General features: G+C 41.3%; 1 protein-coding gene across 1 annotated transcript in view; it reads left to right on the top strand.

The window, feature by feature from the left end:
• Window positions 1–17,147, top strand: part of NPAS2 (neuronal PAS domain protein 2) — a 53,947-nt gene that overhangs the window by 24,266 nt on the left and 12,534 nt on the right. Inside the window, exons 7-14 of the mRNA XM_083855186.1 lie at window positions 3,755–3,873; window positions 6,287–6,369; window positions 7,276–7,382; window positions 8,494–8,641; window positions 9,244–9,325; window positions 10,022–10,163; window positions 10,877–10,983; window positions 11,151–11,243. Coding sequence (XP_083711312.1) covers window positions 3,755–3,873; window positions 6,287–6,369; window positions 7,276–7,382; window positions 8,494–8,641; window positions 9,244–9,325; window positions 10,022–10,163; window positions 10,877–10,983; window positions 11,151–11,243 — 881 coding nt within the window. The remainder of the gene's footprint in view (window positions 1–3,754; window positions 3,874–6,286; window positions 6,370–7,275; window positions 7,383–8,493; window positions 8,642–9,243; window positions 9,326–10,021; window positions 10,164–10,876; window positions 10,984–11,150; window positions 11,244–17,147) is intronic.

The raw sequence follows: 17,147 nt of genomic DNA, 5'->3' as shown, positions 1-17,147 counted from the left end.
AAACAATTTTGATTTTATTCTGGTCTGTTTGGCTCATATTTTTGGAAATCACTGTTCAGTTTATTTGACAGTCACTAAGACAGGTTCTTTAAACATTAACATCTTCTGACAAAGTAGGAAGGAGAGATTTCTTCTTTCAAATGGCATTAGCAGGAGGTTTGCTATCTTAGGAAGATTATGTTTTACACATTCCAAGTTGAAGTAAGATGACCGAGCAACTGACTGCTGTACTATTATTAACTGAATAAAGTGGCATCTGAGGTTTTTTAAACATGTTTTCATTCATTTCATGTGACATGATTTCTCTCCCTAAGGATAAAAATCCTTTTGTCTGTGATAGTGAAGGGCTTGGTTCCTTGTGTATGTTATTTATTTGTAACATTCTGTCCCTAGTGTCCTGGTCTTAAAGAAAGAAACAAAATCAAAGAAAGAGCTCTATATAAGTAAATCAGTTTCTTTGTATCTTTGTATCTTATGAGATATTTGCAGGTATTTAATACTTATACAAAAAAAATTTTGTGGTACTCTAGGAGCAGGTGTGATAAGTAACCAGAAAAACTATTAAAATTCACACTAATGAGCACCAGCTAGCTGATACACGAGACAATGTATTTCACCTTTCTGATTATGTATGTAGCTTTGTCACATCACTTTTTGATTCCTTACTCAAGATATTTTGTCTCGATCATTTAATTGTGAAACACACAGGCCTTCATTTACCCCAGCCCACCTGTTTACAACCAGCCTAGCATTTTCATTAGGCAACTTCTGACAAAAGCACTCCAAGCTCTATATTTGACTTAAAAGTGTTAATACCACCACAGCCTCAAACTTGATCTTATATTTTCTGTTCCACTATTTTTCTGTGGTGCTCTTAGAAAGTTTGCTACTGAACTTTGCTACCTCAAGGTGTTGTTTTTGTTTTAAAGAGACTTGGAGAGTCGTAAAGTATGATTTTTCAGAAGGTTACAAGATTAAAAGGTTATACCAGGATTGTATTTTTTTAAAAAAACATCTAATGATCTCTTTTTTTAACTACACTTCAAAATCCATCAACCAAAATAGGTTGACCAGCTGCAAAAGCAGAGCCAAGCAGGTTGTGCAGATAGAGCTGTGGAAAGAAAAGATGCCAACAACCTAAGTCAGGCAGCAAAATAATTCAGAAGCAAATGCGAGTGGGATTTTTCTTTCAGTTATTGTAGTTGTCGTTTTTAGATAGAGATGTACTTGACAATGTAGTGGCTACCTGCCTGCATCATTGAGGCTTTTGATGCTCTGGACTTTGTCAAAGGCAGCTGAGTATGAGATGACACAGTAGCTGTTGAAAGACAGGATAACATCCAGCCAGGCCAGCTCTGTCTCATCTCTTTGGGCTTATTCATTCACTGCTGTTTAAGTTCATAATTTCCAAATGTTGTGAGGAAATCCCAAACTGGCTAGCTGTCCTACACAATAATTATTACCCTCTTACTACTGCATTTACCTGTTGGAAATATAATCCTATTTTGTAAATGCTGCATTCAGGAATGTATTCTGCTGTCTTCTAAGTAAATGCCACATTCAGGGATCTATTCTGCTGTCTTCTGGGAATATGTCTCAGGCTCGTGGCTGTTTACATCCAACAGCTGACAAAAAAGCGCCATCTGCTCTCTTTGGTGTGACTCAGTCTCCGCTTCCTTCTACAACTGGTGTCATTTCTAAGCCCATGGTTCACTAACTAGGTTAACTTATCATACCTGTGTTTCAGGGGCTAAATGTGCTTATCTTATTTCTGTATCTTAGAGCCCAGACTGCAAGAATTTGCTACTGAACTTGGCTGTTACTGAGAGAAGTAGCCCCACTGGCTTCAAATGTCACAACACACTACATAGCAAGCTTGGAAGTAACTTTTCACAGTGCCTGTGCAGATTTATAGCATTCCCATTAATTTTTAAACAGGACTAACTACAGAAATCAACAGACTTGCACTAAATAATAATATCAGAGATGGACCAATAACTCTTTACTTAGGCTACTCATGTGCCCTGTAGAACTTAACTCTTCTTTTTTTCAACTTTTTATGTTAATAATCACATAGAAGCCCACATATATACACATAACCCCAGAATCAGAATGGGAATACATATTCCTAGAGAGCCCTGAGAGCACATGTGCTCTGCTGGTGAAAGGAGGAGAATTTTGCCCATATTTTTTGTCTCTATATCCAGTCAGCCGTGTCCTCCAGTCTCAACTATCGGGGAGGACTTGGTGTCTGTGGATGTTCATGTCTGTGCTGTCTTCTTACATAAAGAACCTTTATTTTCCTTTTTTTTTTTGCAATGTATATTATACACGCAGTGGCCTAAAGCAGTTAATCACAGGTGTGAATTCCACTCAATGTACTATTTTTTCTGTCTCATACCCTGTCATCCTTATTATCAGCAATCCATCAATATTCTAAAGGTTTTAATAGGTTGAATTGGGTTCCAAAAGCACACATGATCACTTGAGACTTCTTCCATGTCTGCAATTTGTCGTAGTGAATGAAATCCCAGTGCAGAAGCACCCCAGATTAAAAAGGGCTAGTTATCTTCTTCCCAGACAGATACAAAACTCTTCAATTTCACAGTAATGCTTTGCCCTGTGCAGAAGAGCCAAACTGTCAGAAACTTCATGAAGGTAGATATGGGGGCCTAATAGTAAGGAAAGAGAGTTTCATATTAGTATTAATCCCTCTTAGCATTCAATTAGCTCATACTGGTGAACTCTGGCTACTAGATAGGACCTTCTCTGCCCCCACAGGAGAAAGTCAGCTGGGCAGGGCAAGAATTCAGCCCAGTTCCCACTGCAGCCTGGCACACTGTTTTCTTTCATAGCTGTGGGAGTGGGATTACCATGTCTAAACATCTTGAACTTGGAGGAATAATTTGCATTATGTCATTCTACCACGGGACTGTGGGCTAGTTTACAGCAACACATACTTTTGGTGATGAATCTCTGTGACAGGAGGTGTTAGTGGGCTTTCAAAGCAGCTGGAGCCATGCAATCATGAAAGACACAGGTAAAAAGCATACACAAAATGTGAAGCCACATCATATCCAGTCTTTTTCCTCTGCCCAATGTTGGAGGAGACAGCAGGCCATCGCAGACTCACCAGATGAGCCCATCTCTGGAAACCAGTGCCATACATGGAGTCCCTTTTCCTCTTCTTTAAAACAAGGATAACTTGAGCATACTGGGGACAGTTCTTTCGATGCAGAAGGGGAAGGCACTCTTCAGCAGCCAAGAATCACAAGCATCTTCTTGCTAGTTTGATGAAGTCTTGCTGGCTGTGGGCCCCGGTGTTTTGCCACTGATAACTTGATGAACTCTCTTCAGCTACCTCCTTTGCCAACACTTTTTTTCACTGCATCATGGAAGTTACAGTGCTAGGCATGCTGCAGCTTTTTTTTTTTTTTTCCTCTTGTGAGTGGTGAAAAAGAGCAATTGGGTGCGTGGGGTTTCATTCCAGAAAACTGGTTTATGCTCTGTAATAAGGTTTGGCCTTATTTTTATCAGGATTAACCTGTAAAATTCATACTTGAAGTTAAGCTCTGATGCCTTTCTGCCTAACATGACTGACTTGGATTTAAATATATGCATATCAGGTTTAAAAGCTTTTAGAGCACTTCTCTGAATAAAAATAGTATTAGTACACTTGGAGTGTGCAAAATACTCAAGGAGAGCAAATCTTGTATGAGGCATCACTCCAGGTCCCATTTTTTTCTCTAACCAGTGCCTAACTCCACTTGCAATGGCTTTGATGAGGCTGTCCCAAGGGCTTACAGAGCATCCCCGGGAAAGCAAATCTGCTTTGTTGCGACTGTTCGTTTGGCAACGCCTCAGTTTTTAAAGGTAAGTGCTCACCCTGGGACCCATGCATTCCAAAACTTCTTGAAACACTTTCAGATGGAGTGACACAGAAGGTTCTTAGTTTTGCTAATTGAATGGATTACAGATATCACATTTCATGCATAAAAATCCATTGAAGAGGATTATCAATGCAAGCTAGGATCTGTGGAAGCAGTGTCACTTCTGCCCCCTTTGCACAGGATAGAGAAACTCTCCTTGCAATAGGAATTGCAAAGTTGCTTTGAAATTTGGTTCCTCATTGCTGCTTTCTGTTCCTGTAATGGGCCAATGTACAAAGCTCTCAAGGGCCTTTTCCAGCCTAGTTAATCCTGTGATTCTGTGATTTTGTGATACAGATGACCACCAACACTTTTATTTGTGCTCCTCAGCCTCTTTGGTGGACTACTACTTGTTCCCCTTCTCACAAATCCTGGAAGTATGATAGCTGCTTGTGGTTATAAGGGTGGACAAAACAAGCTTGTGCCTAACACTTCTGTTCCCTAATTAACAAATGTGAACTACTGCATCGTGTCCTGTGCCCAGAGTTTAAAAGGTTTTTTCATGTAATTAAGATGTGACCAATATGAAATCACTGCTCCCTTGACCTGGTTCCATTACTGCTCTGCAACTTGCAGGGCATTCTATACTGATTCCTCACCCTGCAGGCAAGTAGTATCCCTTCTGGGTAAGTGAAGACACTTCCTATGAATCTTAACCACAGTAATCATATTAGCAGAAAGGCTGGAGTTACAGGTACTCTGAGAACCCTAAAAGCAAATTCCCTTGTCTTTGGGTAGCTAGCATCTCAAAATAAACGGAAACAAAATGGGCTATTCATGGCAATGAGCTGCCCAGTGCTAGGGAGGAAGCAGCTGCTGAACAGCCCAGAGAAGGTTTTAACTGCTAAAAAAGTCCTGAACACATATTTCTTCAGTTCACCTGGGTGACTCACCTAACTCCCACTCTTGACTTCCTACTGTAAAATGGATGTAAAATGTTTATCTGATCAGCTAAGGAAGACAGAATCAGCAGTTTGGTTGCACACAGCAGTGTTTGCACCTTGATTTTTAGTGTATGTTCTTGGCATCAGCATGGATTTTGGCCTAAACTGGATAGAGGGGGAGAGAGAAATTAAAGGTGTTTATAAAGCCTTTGCCCTCTGCACAGCTGAAGACTTGCAACAACTTTGTCAGCATTGACATGTATCAAAGAGTTGCTTGATGGCAGCACACCTCAGCTTGTTCTCTGGTCCCAACAGGGTTTAAAGCATCAATAATCTCCTCTGCCTGAGGGACAGCAGAGAGAGAAGCAGTAATGGAAATGAAGGGAAAGTGTCACTGAGCCCACGGCATAGTGGGATATGGCATCAGGGAGCAGGGGAGTAGCAGCACTGGGGGCCAATGGGCAGGCTGTCCTTACCAGTGAGGATGGAGACCCTCCTGCAGGAGAGTCGTGAAGGACACAGGAACCCTGGATGCCACAAATCCAGAATGCTGATGCTGGGAAGTCCTCAGGTCAGAAGCCTCCAGGCTGACTCTAGGCAGCTCATGGAGCTGCAGTTGCCCCCGCAAAGCACCCAGTGGGAGAGGAGAGATTGGCAGAGGAGAGCTTGGAGTGGACAGTGAGGTGGCCATGGGCCATGCAGCTAGCCCCAGCCCATGCACAGGTGTGCACTGTGCTGCTGTCCTTCCCTCTACTTCCCACCTCCACCCAGCAAGTGACTACCACTGACTGCTTCTTGATCCTCATCTCTCTGGGGCAAGGCCGTCCTGCCTCACAGACAGCCCTGTGCCCTGCCTCACATAACTCACTTGTTAATTACCATGCTCATGGGCACTGAGGGCTGCTGTGAATCTTAAGGGCCAGCTTGTTTGCTGTGGCAGTGAAGTGCAAGGCAACACTGACCCCTTTTACCCACTGGACAGGTCCCAGGCAGGCTGGCTGCATGAAAAGACATTTACTTCTCTGCAGCTACTGAGGGAGAGGGAAAGTGTCCCCCTTTCTCAGAGAGCTTGGAGGGCAGACATCCAAAAGGACCAAGGGTGGTGAGTATCTTTAGTAACACAGAGGGAGTGAAGCAAGATGTGGCAAGCCCTGGTGGGATCAGGCACCGGCTGGATGCTGGGAAAGCCCACGGCCATCACACCCCAGGCACTGCTTCAAAGCCAAAAAAGTTTTGGCACCCTGAGGCAAAGTCTCAGCTCTTAAGTACGTGCATTGCAAGTTCTTCTCCTTATCTCCTATAAAAAATGTTGGCATTGATAAATACAGTAGTTTGCTCTCTGGAGTGGCCAGAAAATGGGTGAATCCTCTGTTTTCTCCTCTTATGCACCATGTATTTATAGCTAACAAAAGCTAGATGAAGCAGAGCGGTGAAGCTCCAACTCTCAGTAAGTCAGTTTTCTCCATTGGACAGGAGATGTGCATCGTAGAAGAACCTCTAGAGGAATTCACATCAAGACACAGTCTGGAGTGGAAATTTTTATTCCTGGATCACAGGTTGGTGACAAGAAAAGCCCTGCTGGTTGTGCTTCGTGCTTTTCTACTACGATTTCACAAGTACAGTTCTCTCGAGTAGTGTTCCATATCACATCTAAATCTCATGAACAGGAGGGCTACCACCAAAATTCCTACAAAAGCTGATGTTTACTATTTTACATTTACTTTTGCTTTTATTTTTAATGCACTTTTAAAACAAAAAGACTCTGTTTCTTCAGTTGAATTTGTGATTAGCTTGTTCTTCCTTTCTTTAAAATTATCAACAGACCAAAGTCTGTCACATGGCAAAATGATCTAATTATTATACAGCTGCAGAAATCCTTCTTTCCAAATCCAGTCATTGATTGCGTGTGTGCAATTCCCACTGAGTTATGGAGGGAAAGTCTATGCTGGCCTGAGGCATCTGTGCTGGCAAAAGTACAAAGCAAGTGCCTCAGCATGCCACAGATGAGCTCTCCAGGCACCCACAGGAAAGCAGCACAGATGATTTCCTCTCTTATCCCCCCAGTCCCAGCACATGATGGCTTCCAAACACCTCCCCATGTATTTTCCCCTGCGTAAGGGCTGCAGGAGCCATTGCAGAGCCCCTGACCAAGCAGCAGCCAGCCTCCCTCACAGCAGATTCGTGTAAAGGCCCCTGAGAACAGGGATTGCTTTCCACGGTCACATTTTCTCTGAAGAAAGGGTGTTGTCATAGTCCTGTCCTGGTGGGATGGTGCCTGCTGGTATTGCTGTGCCCAGCTGGGTATCCCAGGCTCAAGGTGGGAGAAAGCCAGGACCCAGCCCTCTGAGGTGAACAACTATACACTGATAAGTGAAAGTAGATCTGGGCTGTTTGCATCTCTGCATCAATATGCAGAACTGCTTGTGCTGTGTTTCATGGACTCACGTTGTGCCCAACCGCAGAGCACCGCCGATTATCGGATACTTGCCTTTTGAAGTGCTGGGTACTTCTGGCTACGACTATTACCACATAGATGACCTAGAGCTGCTAGCAAGGTGCCATGAACACTGTAAGTATCACATGGCCCAGGTTCATGGGAGTCACTGGGACATCTCCTCTCAGTGAAATGTTGTTTAGAAGAGGAGGTTTGCCTCAGCCTGTATATCTTAGAGCTGCAGCATACTGCAGGCACTGTGGCTGATTGGTATCTGGGACAGACTTACCAAGCTCTGAAAAATACAATTTTACCCTCCCTAAAAGTAGTCAGTGAGACTCACTGAATGGATAAAATATGCCAGATTTGACCCCTGTTCTGTTAGTAAAGAATATGCAAAAATAGTTCAAGCAATTTTGGGTTATTTCTCCTAATGTTGTTCACTGTGTATTATTTAAATACAGTCTATTAGTATTTCATTGAAAAACTCTTCCACTAAGTAAAGAAAATAAGGCAATGCTTTTCAAATATTTGCCTATAGAACTAGCTGTAACATCTCAGCTTACCACCTCTGCCTGTCTTGAAAGTATCCTGTCAACATTAGTTTTTATATGTTGACATTGAAATATAGAAAGGCTAAATGGTGGATGTTTGGGAATCCCTTGAAATCACCATGGGGAAAAAGCAGAGATTAATTTTGTTGGTGAATCTTCAAAATCTTCAGTACACCCTGGTTTACTGTAGTTTGAATTCTTGTCAGTCTGGGAATTTTCTTTGAAATTATTTTTGTCTTTGCACAGTGTTATCTCCTGTGCTTACCTCATTTTAAATCCATCTGCACACAATACTCATCTTTTCAAGCATTTTTATCCTGTACTCTTCTGCTCTAGAATTTAAGATGATCACTGTTACAAAATAATCCCAGGTGTCTAATTAAGCAGTATGTGATCAGCTCATAAAGCAGGGTTAGATCTGTGTTTAAATTGTAGTGGACACTAGTGAATTAGTGTCCAAACTTAAGGTTAATTATACTGTGTAGGAATGTGCCATCCAAAGTGTCAGAGGAAGATACCTACAAATCATTATGATTTTTGTTCTGTCAGAAGGCTGAGAGGAGCACTTACTCAAAATTGGTGCTTATACTCCTGTCTACCTATGACAGATATTTTTGTCATTTTTTTTCACATTTCATGTCATTTTTATGTGGGAGATTGTGCTACAAGCTGTGTGTATTTTCTGCTGGCAGTGATGCAGTTCGGCAAGGGGAAGTCATGCTGCTATCGGTTTCTGACCAAAGGACAGCAGTGGATCTGGCTCCAGACCCATTACTACATCACCTACCACCAGTGGAACTCCAAGCCAGAGTTCATTGTGTGCACACACATGGTGGTAAGGTATGGAAAATCCTATCAACCGGCTGGGACATAAAGGACAGTAAGATAGGAGCATTCTCATATCTGCCAGGATTTTCTTTTAAAAATATAACATCGTTTACATAACAAAAAAAAATAAGTCTCAACTTTCTGAAGGAAAAAGGGTAATTATAAAAAAATTATCAGACTGAACCTTATTTTATGTTAAGCTTAATTTTTTTTTTTTTAGTTTAGGGACAGATGAACTATGGCATTTTTCCATTTTGTGCAAAAGAAGAGAATCGACAGATCCCTTAAATGTTCACTTCCTCTAATCCTTACGTTGTTTTTAAAGAGATGTGTAGAAGCTTTCCAGTGAATTCATAAAGTGATTGTAGGATGTGAAATTGACCTTTTTATATAGTTTTTTAACATGCATCTTGACTTCAAGAAGATAGGAACAGAGCAAAACCTGAAAATTAAAACTCTCAAATGTTATTCGGTAGCATTTGGCTTAAGTCACTTTTCAGCTGTTCATTTAACTTGTAAAATGTACAGTTACTTTGTTCCTCCACTCTGTTAAAGCACATTTTAAGAAATATAGCAGTTCTATATTTATGCACAGAATTATGTTTTCTATTCAGTTATGCAGATGTTCGAGTGGAGAGGAGACAGGAGATGGGCTTGGAAGAAGTGTCCTCAGAGGTTGTGTCCTCAGCACTAAAGGTATAATGAGAAAAGCTTTTTCCATGAATTTATGTAGTAATCACAATTTGTTCCTATGTTAATGTCACCGAAGACTGCAGCATTGTCTTTCTCCAATATTGGTGGATTCTCTCAACTTCAGAACTCACTGCTCACTTGAATAATTTTGACATAAATTAGGTGAGTTTATGAAAGGATAAACCTGGAGATCAGTAACAGCCACAAAGGAAGTGGAACATTGGCAGGGGCAGTTTGAGATACCTTGACTTTTCCTTGGCAAGGTACTACAGTTTTAAGATTAATTTGGACAAGTTCTGGCAATTAGCCCTCTTGGCCACATCTCAGTGATCTCTTGAGGAAAGACAGCAAAGCTCATCCTCAGTGCGTGGCTGAGTGTCTCACAGAGGTTGCAGTTGCTGTCACATCCAACTGAACACTAAAATTCAGAGAAACATCTGAAGGCACAAAGTGACTATAGCAGTAGCTTGCTATTTATTTCTAACTCAGTGGTAGTTGTTTGTAAAATGCATTAGTTTGATGCTGTCTGGAAGGGGCATTGATGCCTTTGTCCAGGTTTGTCTGCTGGCCTACCTGAGATCAGTTCTGCTCAAGTCATTTTAAGTCTGCCAAAGAACTGGTGTGCTACTATTACTAAATTTCAAAATTCTTTACTTCTGACAGATGCAATAGCTGTTCTCCTTTTCTGGTTTGTTTTAGGACAGTGGCACCAGCTTGGATCCTGAACAGCACTTTAATGCACTTGATATTGGTGCCTCAATCCTCAGCGCTAGTCGGACACCCTCAGTATCATCCAGGAGCTCGCCAAAATCTTCCCACACACCTAAGTCAGACCCAGCATGTGAGTGGCATTCCTGAGTTATGGAATTATTTTTAATTTGGCCAAGTTAAAGAAGGTGTGCTTATATACCACAGCTGCTAGTTTAACAGTAAATTATGAGGTATTGATGATATGCACTGACAAAGAAGTGCAAAAGCTGAAATGGTAACGTATAGGAGGGAAGGTTGTAGCACAACCACCTAAATGCTGGAAGATGAGCAGTGGGAATAGACGTGAAATGTGCTGTTTCAACCTGTTACCAAAGTGAGGTTTTTGTCTTTAGATTTGAGGACACCAGTGTGAGCAATATGAGACTTCTCTAGACTTACATGAGTAGCAACAGCCTGTGGGTGACTCTCCTCTGGCCAAGATTTAGGATGCTCCAGTGTTGACTTGAGTATACTATTTCTGCTTCCTGATTTGGAAAAAAAGCCAATGAGCTAACCTAAATTTACAGTTATTTGGCCCATATAAAGGGAGTTCCAGCTGGTTCATGGGTCCTTTTGAACTGCTCATTGGAGCACAGAATCATAGTCTGTCTCATTTACTTTAATCTTTGCCCAGACCCTCCTTATCGGTTTAATTTTATTGCCATTGAAGTCAACAAGAACAGCTCTGACTCCCACTGGAATTTAGCCAGGCCATTACAATTTCTACCCAGGTCTTGTTGTATTACCCATTTCAAACAGGGTTGATTTCCAGCATGTAAAATCTCACTGGTACTTTTCTTGCAGCTACACCAACAAAGCTGATTACAGAGTCTAACACTCCTTTGCCAAGAACACCGAGCACACAGCAGGATTTATCTGTGCACAGACTCAGCCAACCTACTGCTCTTCAGGTAACTTCCCAGGGAATCATGGAAATATGCAGAGAGTGCAACAGCATGTGCCAAATATGCAGCGTAGCAGTTAAAAACAACTTACACAGAAGCCACGGCATTAGAAGAAACCTAAACTTTAAAGGAGCCAAACTTATAAGTTTTGGTTTGTTTTGTTTTTGACCTAGGTTTCTTTGCCTTCTCAGCTTCCATGTGAGCTTCTCCCACAGCAGTTGCTGCCTCAAGCAACTCTGCAAAATCAGCCTGCACCTCTGGCACAGGTTAGTTGGGAATTTGGAAGTGGAATAGGTCACTTGCTTATCTCCTGACATTTTCTCTTTTTGGGGCTTTTAGGTTACCTGTCTAGTAACTAAAATCCCCAAATCCAAACTCTCAAACACTTAAAATATTGTGGGAAAGTAATCTGAATTGTACACTTGTATGTTTAAATATATAACTGCATGCAGGTGTTCAGAAGGCCAGGTGCATGTAGGTTCAGGTGTGCACACATCCATTTAACAGGAGGACAAGAAACAGATGGAAAAAGACTTTTTGACTTTGCTGTTACAGAACCAGGTCCCATCAAGATCAAATTCACAATGAAAATTAAAACCAAAAACTAACAGAGACACCCAGTCCTGCCAAAAACACCTGTTTGGCTGTGCTGACGCAGAACTAACCAGCAGTAAAGGACATGCAAATTCAACAACACCCATTTTGTGAGTGTGCCAGTAATGGTGAGGATGCCACTGAAGACAAATTTCAGATTCCTCCAATCTATTAATCTATATCTCAAAAGTGAAAAAGTGAGTGATGGCCCAAAAAGTCATCTCAGGGTTACATTTGCAGTGAATTTTGAAGAAGCAGATTTGAGTACCATGTTCCCAGCACATTGTTTTTCTCCTGTGGTCTTGCCATGATGATACACCCCTTCATCCTCTGATTTCAGGAATGAATGAGTATTGCTGGACGTAAGCTGCTTCTACCATTGATACCATATACTCACTCACAAGGTCCCAGAGTTTATTTCTGTAGCACATAAAACATACAGAGTCCTGAGGCTCCTGGCTTTAAAATAAATAACAAATTCTCATTTATCTTCCATGTTTAATATTCTTTTCATGACTCCACACTAGCATGCAGTGAATAAACAGCATATCAATTATCTGCTCTGAGCATTCATTTTCTTTTACAGATACTTCTCTCCGTTATTCATTAATGCATTTTCAAACATCAATTAGTTTATGTATTATAAGCCTCCATGTGTTTTGTTTGACTTTTTTTCTACCTCCCTTTCTTCTCCATCAAAGCTCTTTGTGAAGAGCAGCTTTCCAGTTGTTTACCAAGAGCCCTGCTGCCTTGTCCCTTCCCTGGAAAAGGCTCTTACTGGCACACCAGCTCTGTTTTTTTCCTGACAAATTAGAGTGTGGTCCACCAGTCACTGGTTAAGCCTCTTTGGGCCACCTAAATCTTGGTGAAATGAAGAGGGCTGACTGCAGTCTGTCTACACAGGCAGCCCTCTGGCAGCAGTCACAGCCATGCTCCTGGTGAAGCTCAAGATGAAGCTTGACATGGAGCAGAGAAATAACACCAGAATACTGCAGCTCAGGCTGCTGATGTTCACACTCCATAGCAAAACTCCTGCAGAGAGTACCAAATCTCCACACACTTCAGTGATTTTCATAAACTGTTATTAATATTATGATATTACGCTGTACGTCCCAGTTTAAAATAATTAATATGTCAGCCTACAGCAAAATAATTAATTATTTAAAAGACAAAGGTGCCTGCAGCACTAGTGAGTGAGGGATGAAACCAGGTATATGTGCATCCCACTAGGAACACTTCCTTGGCTTCCTAGCTAACCATTTCCCAGCAGTTTAGTGGCAGAACACAAGCTCATTGCTTGTAGAAATAGTGTGGCCAGGTGCCCTGCTGCCAGCTCACAAGGAGGAGCTGCACAGGTTTCTCCCTGCTGCCTTTCTGCCACTTGTCCTTAGCTGAAGGTGACTGATGGCGGGAGCTGGAAGGCCCTGGGTGTCCTTGTGACTAACATTTGGCTACAGGGTGGCAGCAGCAGGGAAAACATGATAAGTGGCCACAACTGTGTCTGCAGCGAGCAGCTAGCTGCTGCCTCGGGCACCATCTGCTTGAACTTTGAGTAGTTTTATTTCCAGCAAAGGCTGTGATGGTTTTGTCTCTGCTGAAATGCAGTTTTAGCTTCTACTTTGCTTGCGTGAATGAACAGACAGCACAGTGTCACCCTAGATGTCACCTGAATGTAAATGGTTTACTTTAAACCAAGTGCTCCCACTTAGAATAGTTGTTTGTTTGCCTTCCTCATTGTCATAAATTAAAATCCCCTACAACACAGCGGATGTTGATGACTGAATAATAATTAACACTAATAATCCGTTTGGGATTGAGCAGGTGTTATTCAGATGATAGAAAGAAAGAACAAGTTGTTCTGTGACCTGCAAAACTAATGAAAACCAGTTTCTCAGGGGCTGTGCCTTGCAGGCCTGGTTCAGCCTCTCCCACAGGAGGGAGCGATGAGTGGATCTTTCTCTCCTTTGCTCAACTAAAACTTTCATAAAGTCACAGCAATCTGGTATTTTTGACACTCTCACAACTCTATTGAATGTCTCCAACAAGAAACATGGCTCATCTCCTGGGCCAGAAGGATTGAAAGAAAGTTGGAAGGTAGGCAGAAAAGAAAGTTTTAAAGGAAACTGAGCTAAAAAACAAATAGGGTGTCTTTGCTTTACCCAGCTACCTATTGTCATGACACTTGTAGGAATGGAATGTCTTGAGACATCCATCTTTTTGTTCATCACATTTGAAATGAAGAACCATCTTGACAGACACAGGTCTCCTCCCCTCGCTGCAGCCTCCCAGCACCTAGAGAGAGGGAGTGACCCTGGCACCCTGAGGTAGCACTCAGTGGAGAAAAACACCTCTCCTTGGGCATGGTCCAGTTGGTTTCTTTCAGATGCCCATGGTGGAGAAGAGGAATCACAGCATGAAACTGCCAGTCCCTCTCCCTGGGCTGTAGAGCCTCCCTGGACTGTCACCAGCACTAGTGCACTGAGCCCCTCCCTACCAAAGCATCTGCTGACATGATCCCAAATGTGTCACTTTATTTTACCTTTTTTTTTATGAAGCCAAACTAAAATTACTGCTCTGGGTTTTGATTGTTTGTTTTGGGTTTGTTTTTTTTTTTTTGCCTGCATTAACAAACCTTGATTAAACTGGTGCAACTACAAAGATGTCACTAGTTTAGTCTCCTGTGTTTGACTGTATCAAGAAGATGATACTTTTCTGTGTATTACATGACTTTTTTAAGGATTCTGTGGACAGTTGTAAATACTTAAGTGAGATGAAGAGCCACTTCATCTGATGCCAGTGGCAGAGTTAAAGCTGAGCAATGTTTCTGTGGAATGTTTTGAGTTTAGTTCTTTTAATTTATTATACAATTAGAGATTTCTCCCTTAATTAGTAGAGCAGTTAATGATCTTGAGATAAACACTCTCTGGTGCAGGTCAATTGTTGTTAGTATCTCATTGTACAAAAACAATAGAAGCTCTGTAAGCACAGGGGTCATGGTTAGAGTTATCAACAATTTTGAGGCTAGAATGAGAAAAGGAAAAAATAAAAAAGCAAAAGAGAAAGATCCTTGTCTTCATCCATAACAGCCTTCACTCCAGTATACCACCCAGTTGTTGATATTAAGTATAATAATACAAAAAGCATGTGAAAAAGAGAACAAAAAGACAATATGAGATGAATAAGCTAAATATAAGAACCTGCACAAAAAAATTAAGGAATAATAATTTTAAATCAATAGCAATATATTCTTGGGGGCAACTTTACAAAGCAAATTCAAATTTAAAACTAAGGCCTAGAGTGTCAAAAATGGATTTTTTTTCTTTTTGAAGTATAAAAATGAAAAATAAAGAAGTGAAATTACTTGGTTTAAAATTCCTTATATTGATGAGTTGAAGAAAAAACAAGTTCCTTTCTCAAAGGGTCTTCAAGGAATTTGGATGTTAATCGGTCTGTCATCACCAAGCTGGGCAGTTAAAATGAAGCTCTTTGCTAAAACAGTTTTTAATTCCTATTCTAATAAGGATCCTTTTAAAGACTTAAAAGCAGTCATCACAAAAAGAGTTCATATAGAGATAATTAGATTACAAGACTTGTCTTTTTTAACGATCCTTCTGTACAGACCCAGGTTAAAGCAGGAATTAGCTGCAACACATCTACAATCTGTTGCTCATAGCATCATTCCACTCCCAAAATCAGGATACCTGTGACTCTTCAGAACTAAAAGGGTGGGCTACAACAAGCAGCACTGGATTCCCCTTTGAGTCACTTGTTCTTATTCCCAAACATCTGAGGTCTCAGCTCAACCATTCCTCAGGTTAATTCTTTATACATGGACAAGAAAGAAAGAGACCCTTCTCTGGCTTCTCTGTAACACCAATTCAAATTCTCTGTAACACAAATTTCCCTTTGGGAGGTTTGACACCATCTTCCTGCTCTGGGAGAGGAATGGGTTGCAGATGCTGCACTGCTGTTTGCAGGCACAAGCACCACGAGTCACAGCATGGCCAAGGGCTCATGTCACCTCCTTGAGCAAACAGTGCAAGCTGCTAGTGCTCACTGATGCCTCTGGCAGCAAAGTGGACTCTGAGGGTTTCTGTCACCAGCAACTGCAGGTGCCACATTAGCAGCCCTCCTTGCCCCTAAGCAGGGTTGGCTATGAGACTGACCTCTACCTGGCCACCACTCTGAGCAGTGACCTCCCAGGCTGTGTGGGAAAGCCACCCTCTGCCTGGTAAATGGAAATAAACCCTCTGAAGTTCTCGCTCTTTCTCTGCCAAAGGCCATTTACTTGCAGATATCAGCTTTGCTAGAGGGAGTGTAAAGGTACTTTGACATACTTAACTGGTTTAAGGTGAACTAGTTAGCTGATACAAATCTGTTCTGTCACATTTAGCTTTCTCTAAGTAGCCAGAAATTTCTTCTAAGGAAGTGGTGCTAGCAGTGGTGCTAGCACCAGAGCCGTCCTTAATTCCTGTCTTGTTATCTTTTTTTTTCCTGCTAAAAAGCCAGAAACAATGTAAGCCAGTGCACTATGGAGCAGGAATGCTCCAGCAGCGAGCATCAGCTCACCCATTAGCACAGAGCCACTGGAAAAACTGTAGGGTCAGGGCAGCATTTTCAAGTCACAGCAAATTTTTTTGGTTTTTTTTGCCTGTACACTCACAGACCTGCATGTTTTCAAAAAAGATATTGTATGCCTTGATTACATAAAAACCTGAAAAGATTTTCTGAAGGGCTTTATTCTTATTGTCAATGACTGTTCTTTACTTTTGGAATATGAGCTTATGAAAAGCATTGATTCCAAAGCCTATTAAATTAATAATTAACTTTGGTGAACTTTGAATCATATCTGAAAGCACCAAATACTAAGGATTTATTGCTGTTAGTCCTCTCCACCATTCTTGTATGATTTCAGTTTGTGCCAGTATTGCTGCTATTGGAGGTTCACCTGCTTCTTGACCTTGATTAATGATCTCCATTTTTTACTGTTATTTAGAATAGCCTGTCTTCCATTGAGTTGAGCTATTCACTTTACATCACACATAAAAATAACTTCATGAGTATTTCTTGTTGCTTAAGTACTACTCAGCTGTACAAATCTAGAAAATGTTTATTGTGGTGTTGTTGTGTGATGCCTTAATAAGTCATCAGCAGAACAAAGCATTGCAGAACTGCTATTTCTGTGCAGAAAAAGGAAAGCATTGGTAAAATACATCTGGATTATACTGTTATGCCACACTGATGGCTCCAAACTACAAGCTCATGAAAATAATGCAGTCATTTGCCATACAGTTGAGATCCTATTGATATTTTAAAGTAGCATACTCTCAAAAGCAGTCCTTACAACAGAACGTGGTCAATTGTAAGCAGACCATTCTAGGTGAGTCAATTTCATATATGTGCATAACCCTGAAAATAGACAAGATTTATCTCTGCCTACATGTTAGTGCATTACAAAGACATTTTTACTTTTTAGCTGTGCTTTACAATCAGGAAACCATTACCTCCTTACAGAACAATGTTCTACTGAAGCCTATTTGTGTTATAACGACTGATTTCCCCCCGACCCCCTTTTT

This window comes from Zosterops lateralis (genome assembly GCF_965231275.1).
Source record: "Zosterops lateralis genome assembly, chromosome: 2".
In the NCBI taxonomy this organism is placed as follows: domain Eukaryota; kingdom Metazoa; phylum Chordata; class Aves; order Passeriformes; family Zosteropidae; genus Zosterops; species Zosterops lateralis.
The sequence above is the reverse complement of the archived record's forward strand: the minus strand, read 5'-3'. Positions and strand labels throughout refer to the sequence as shown.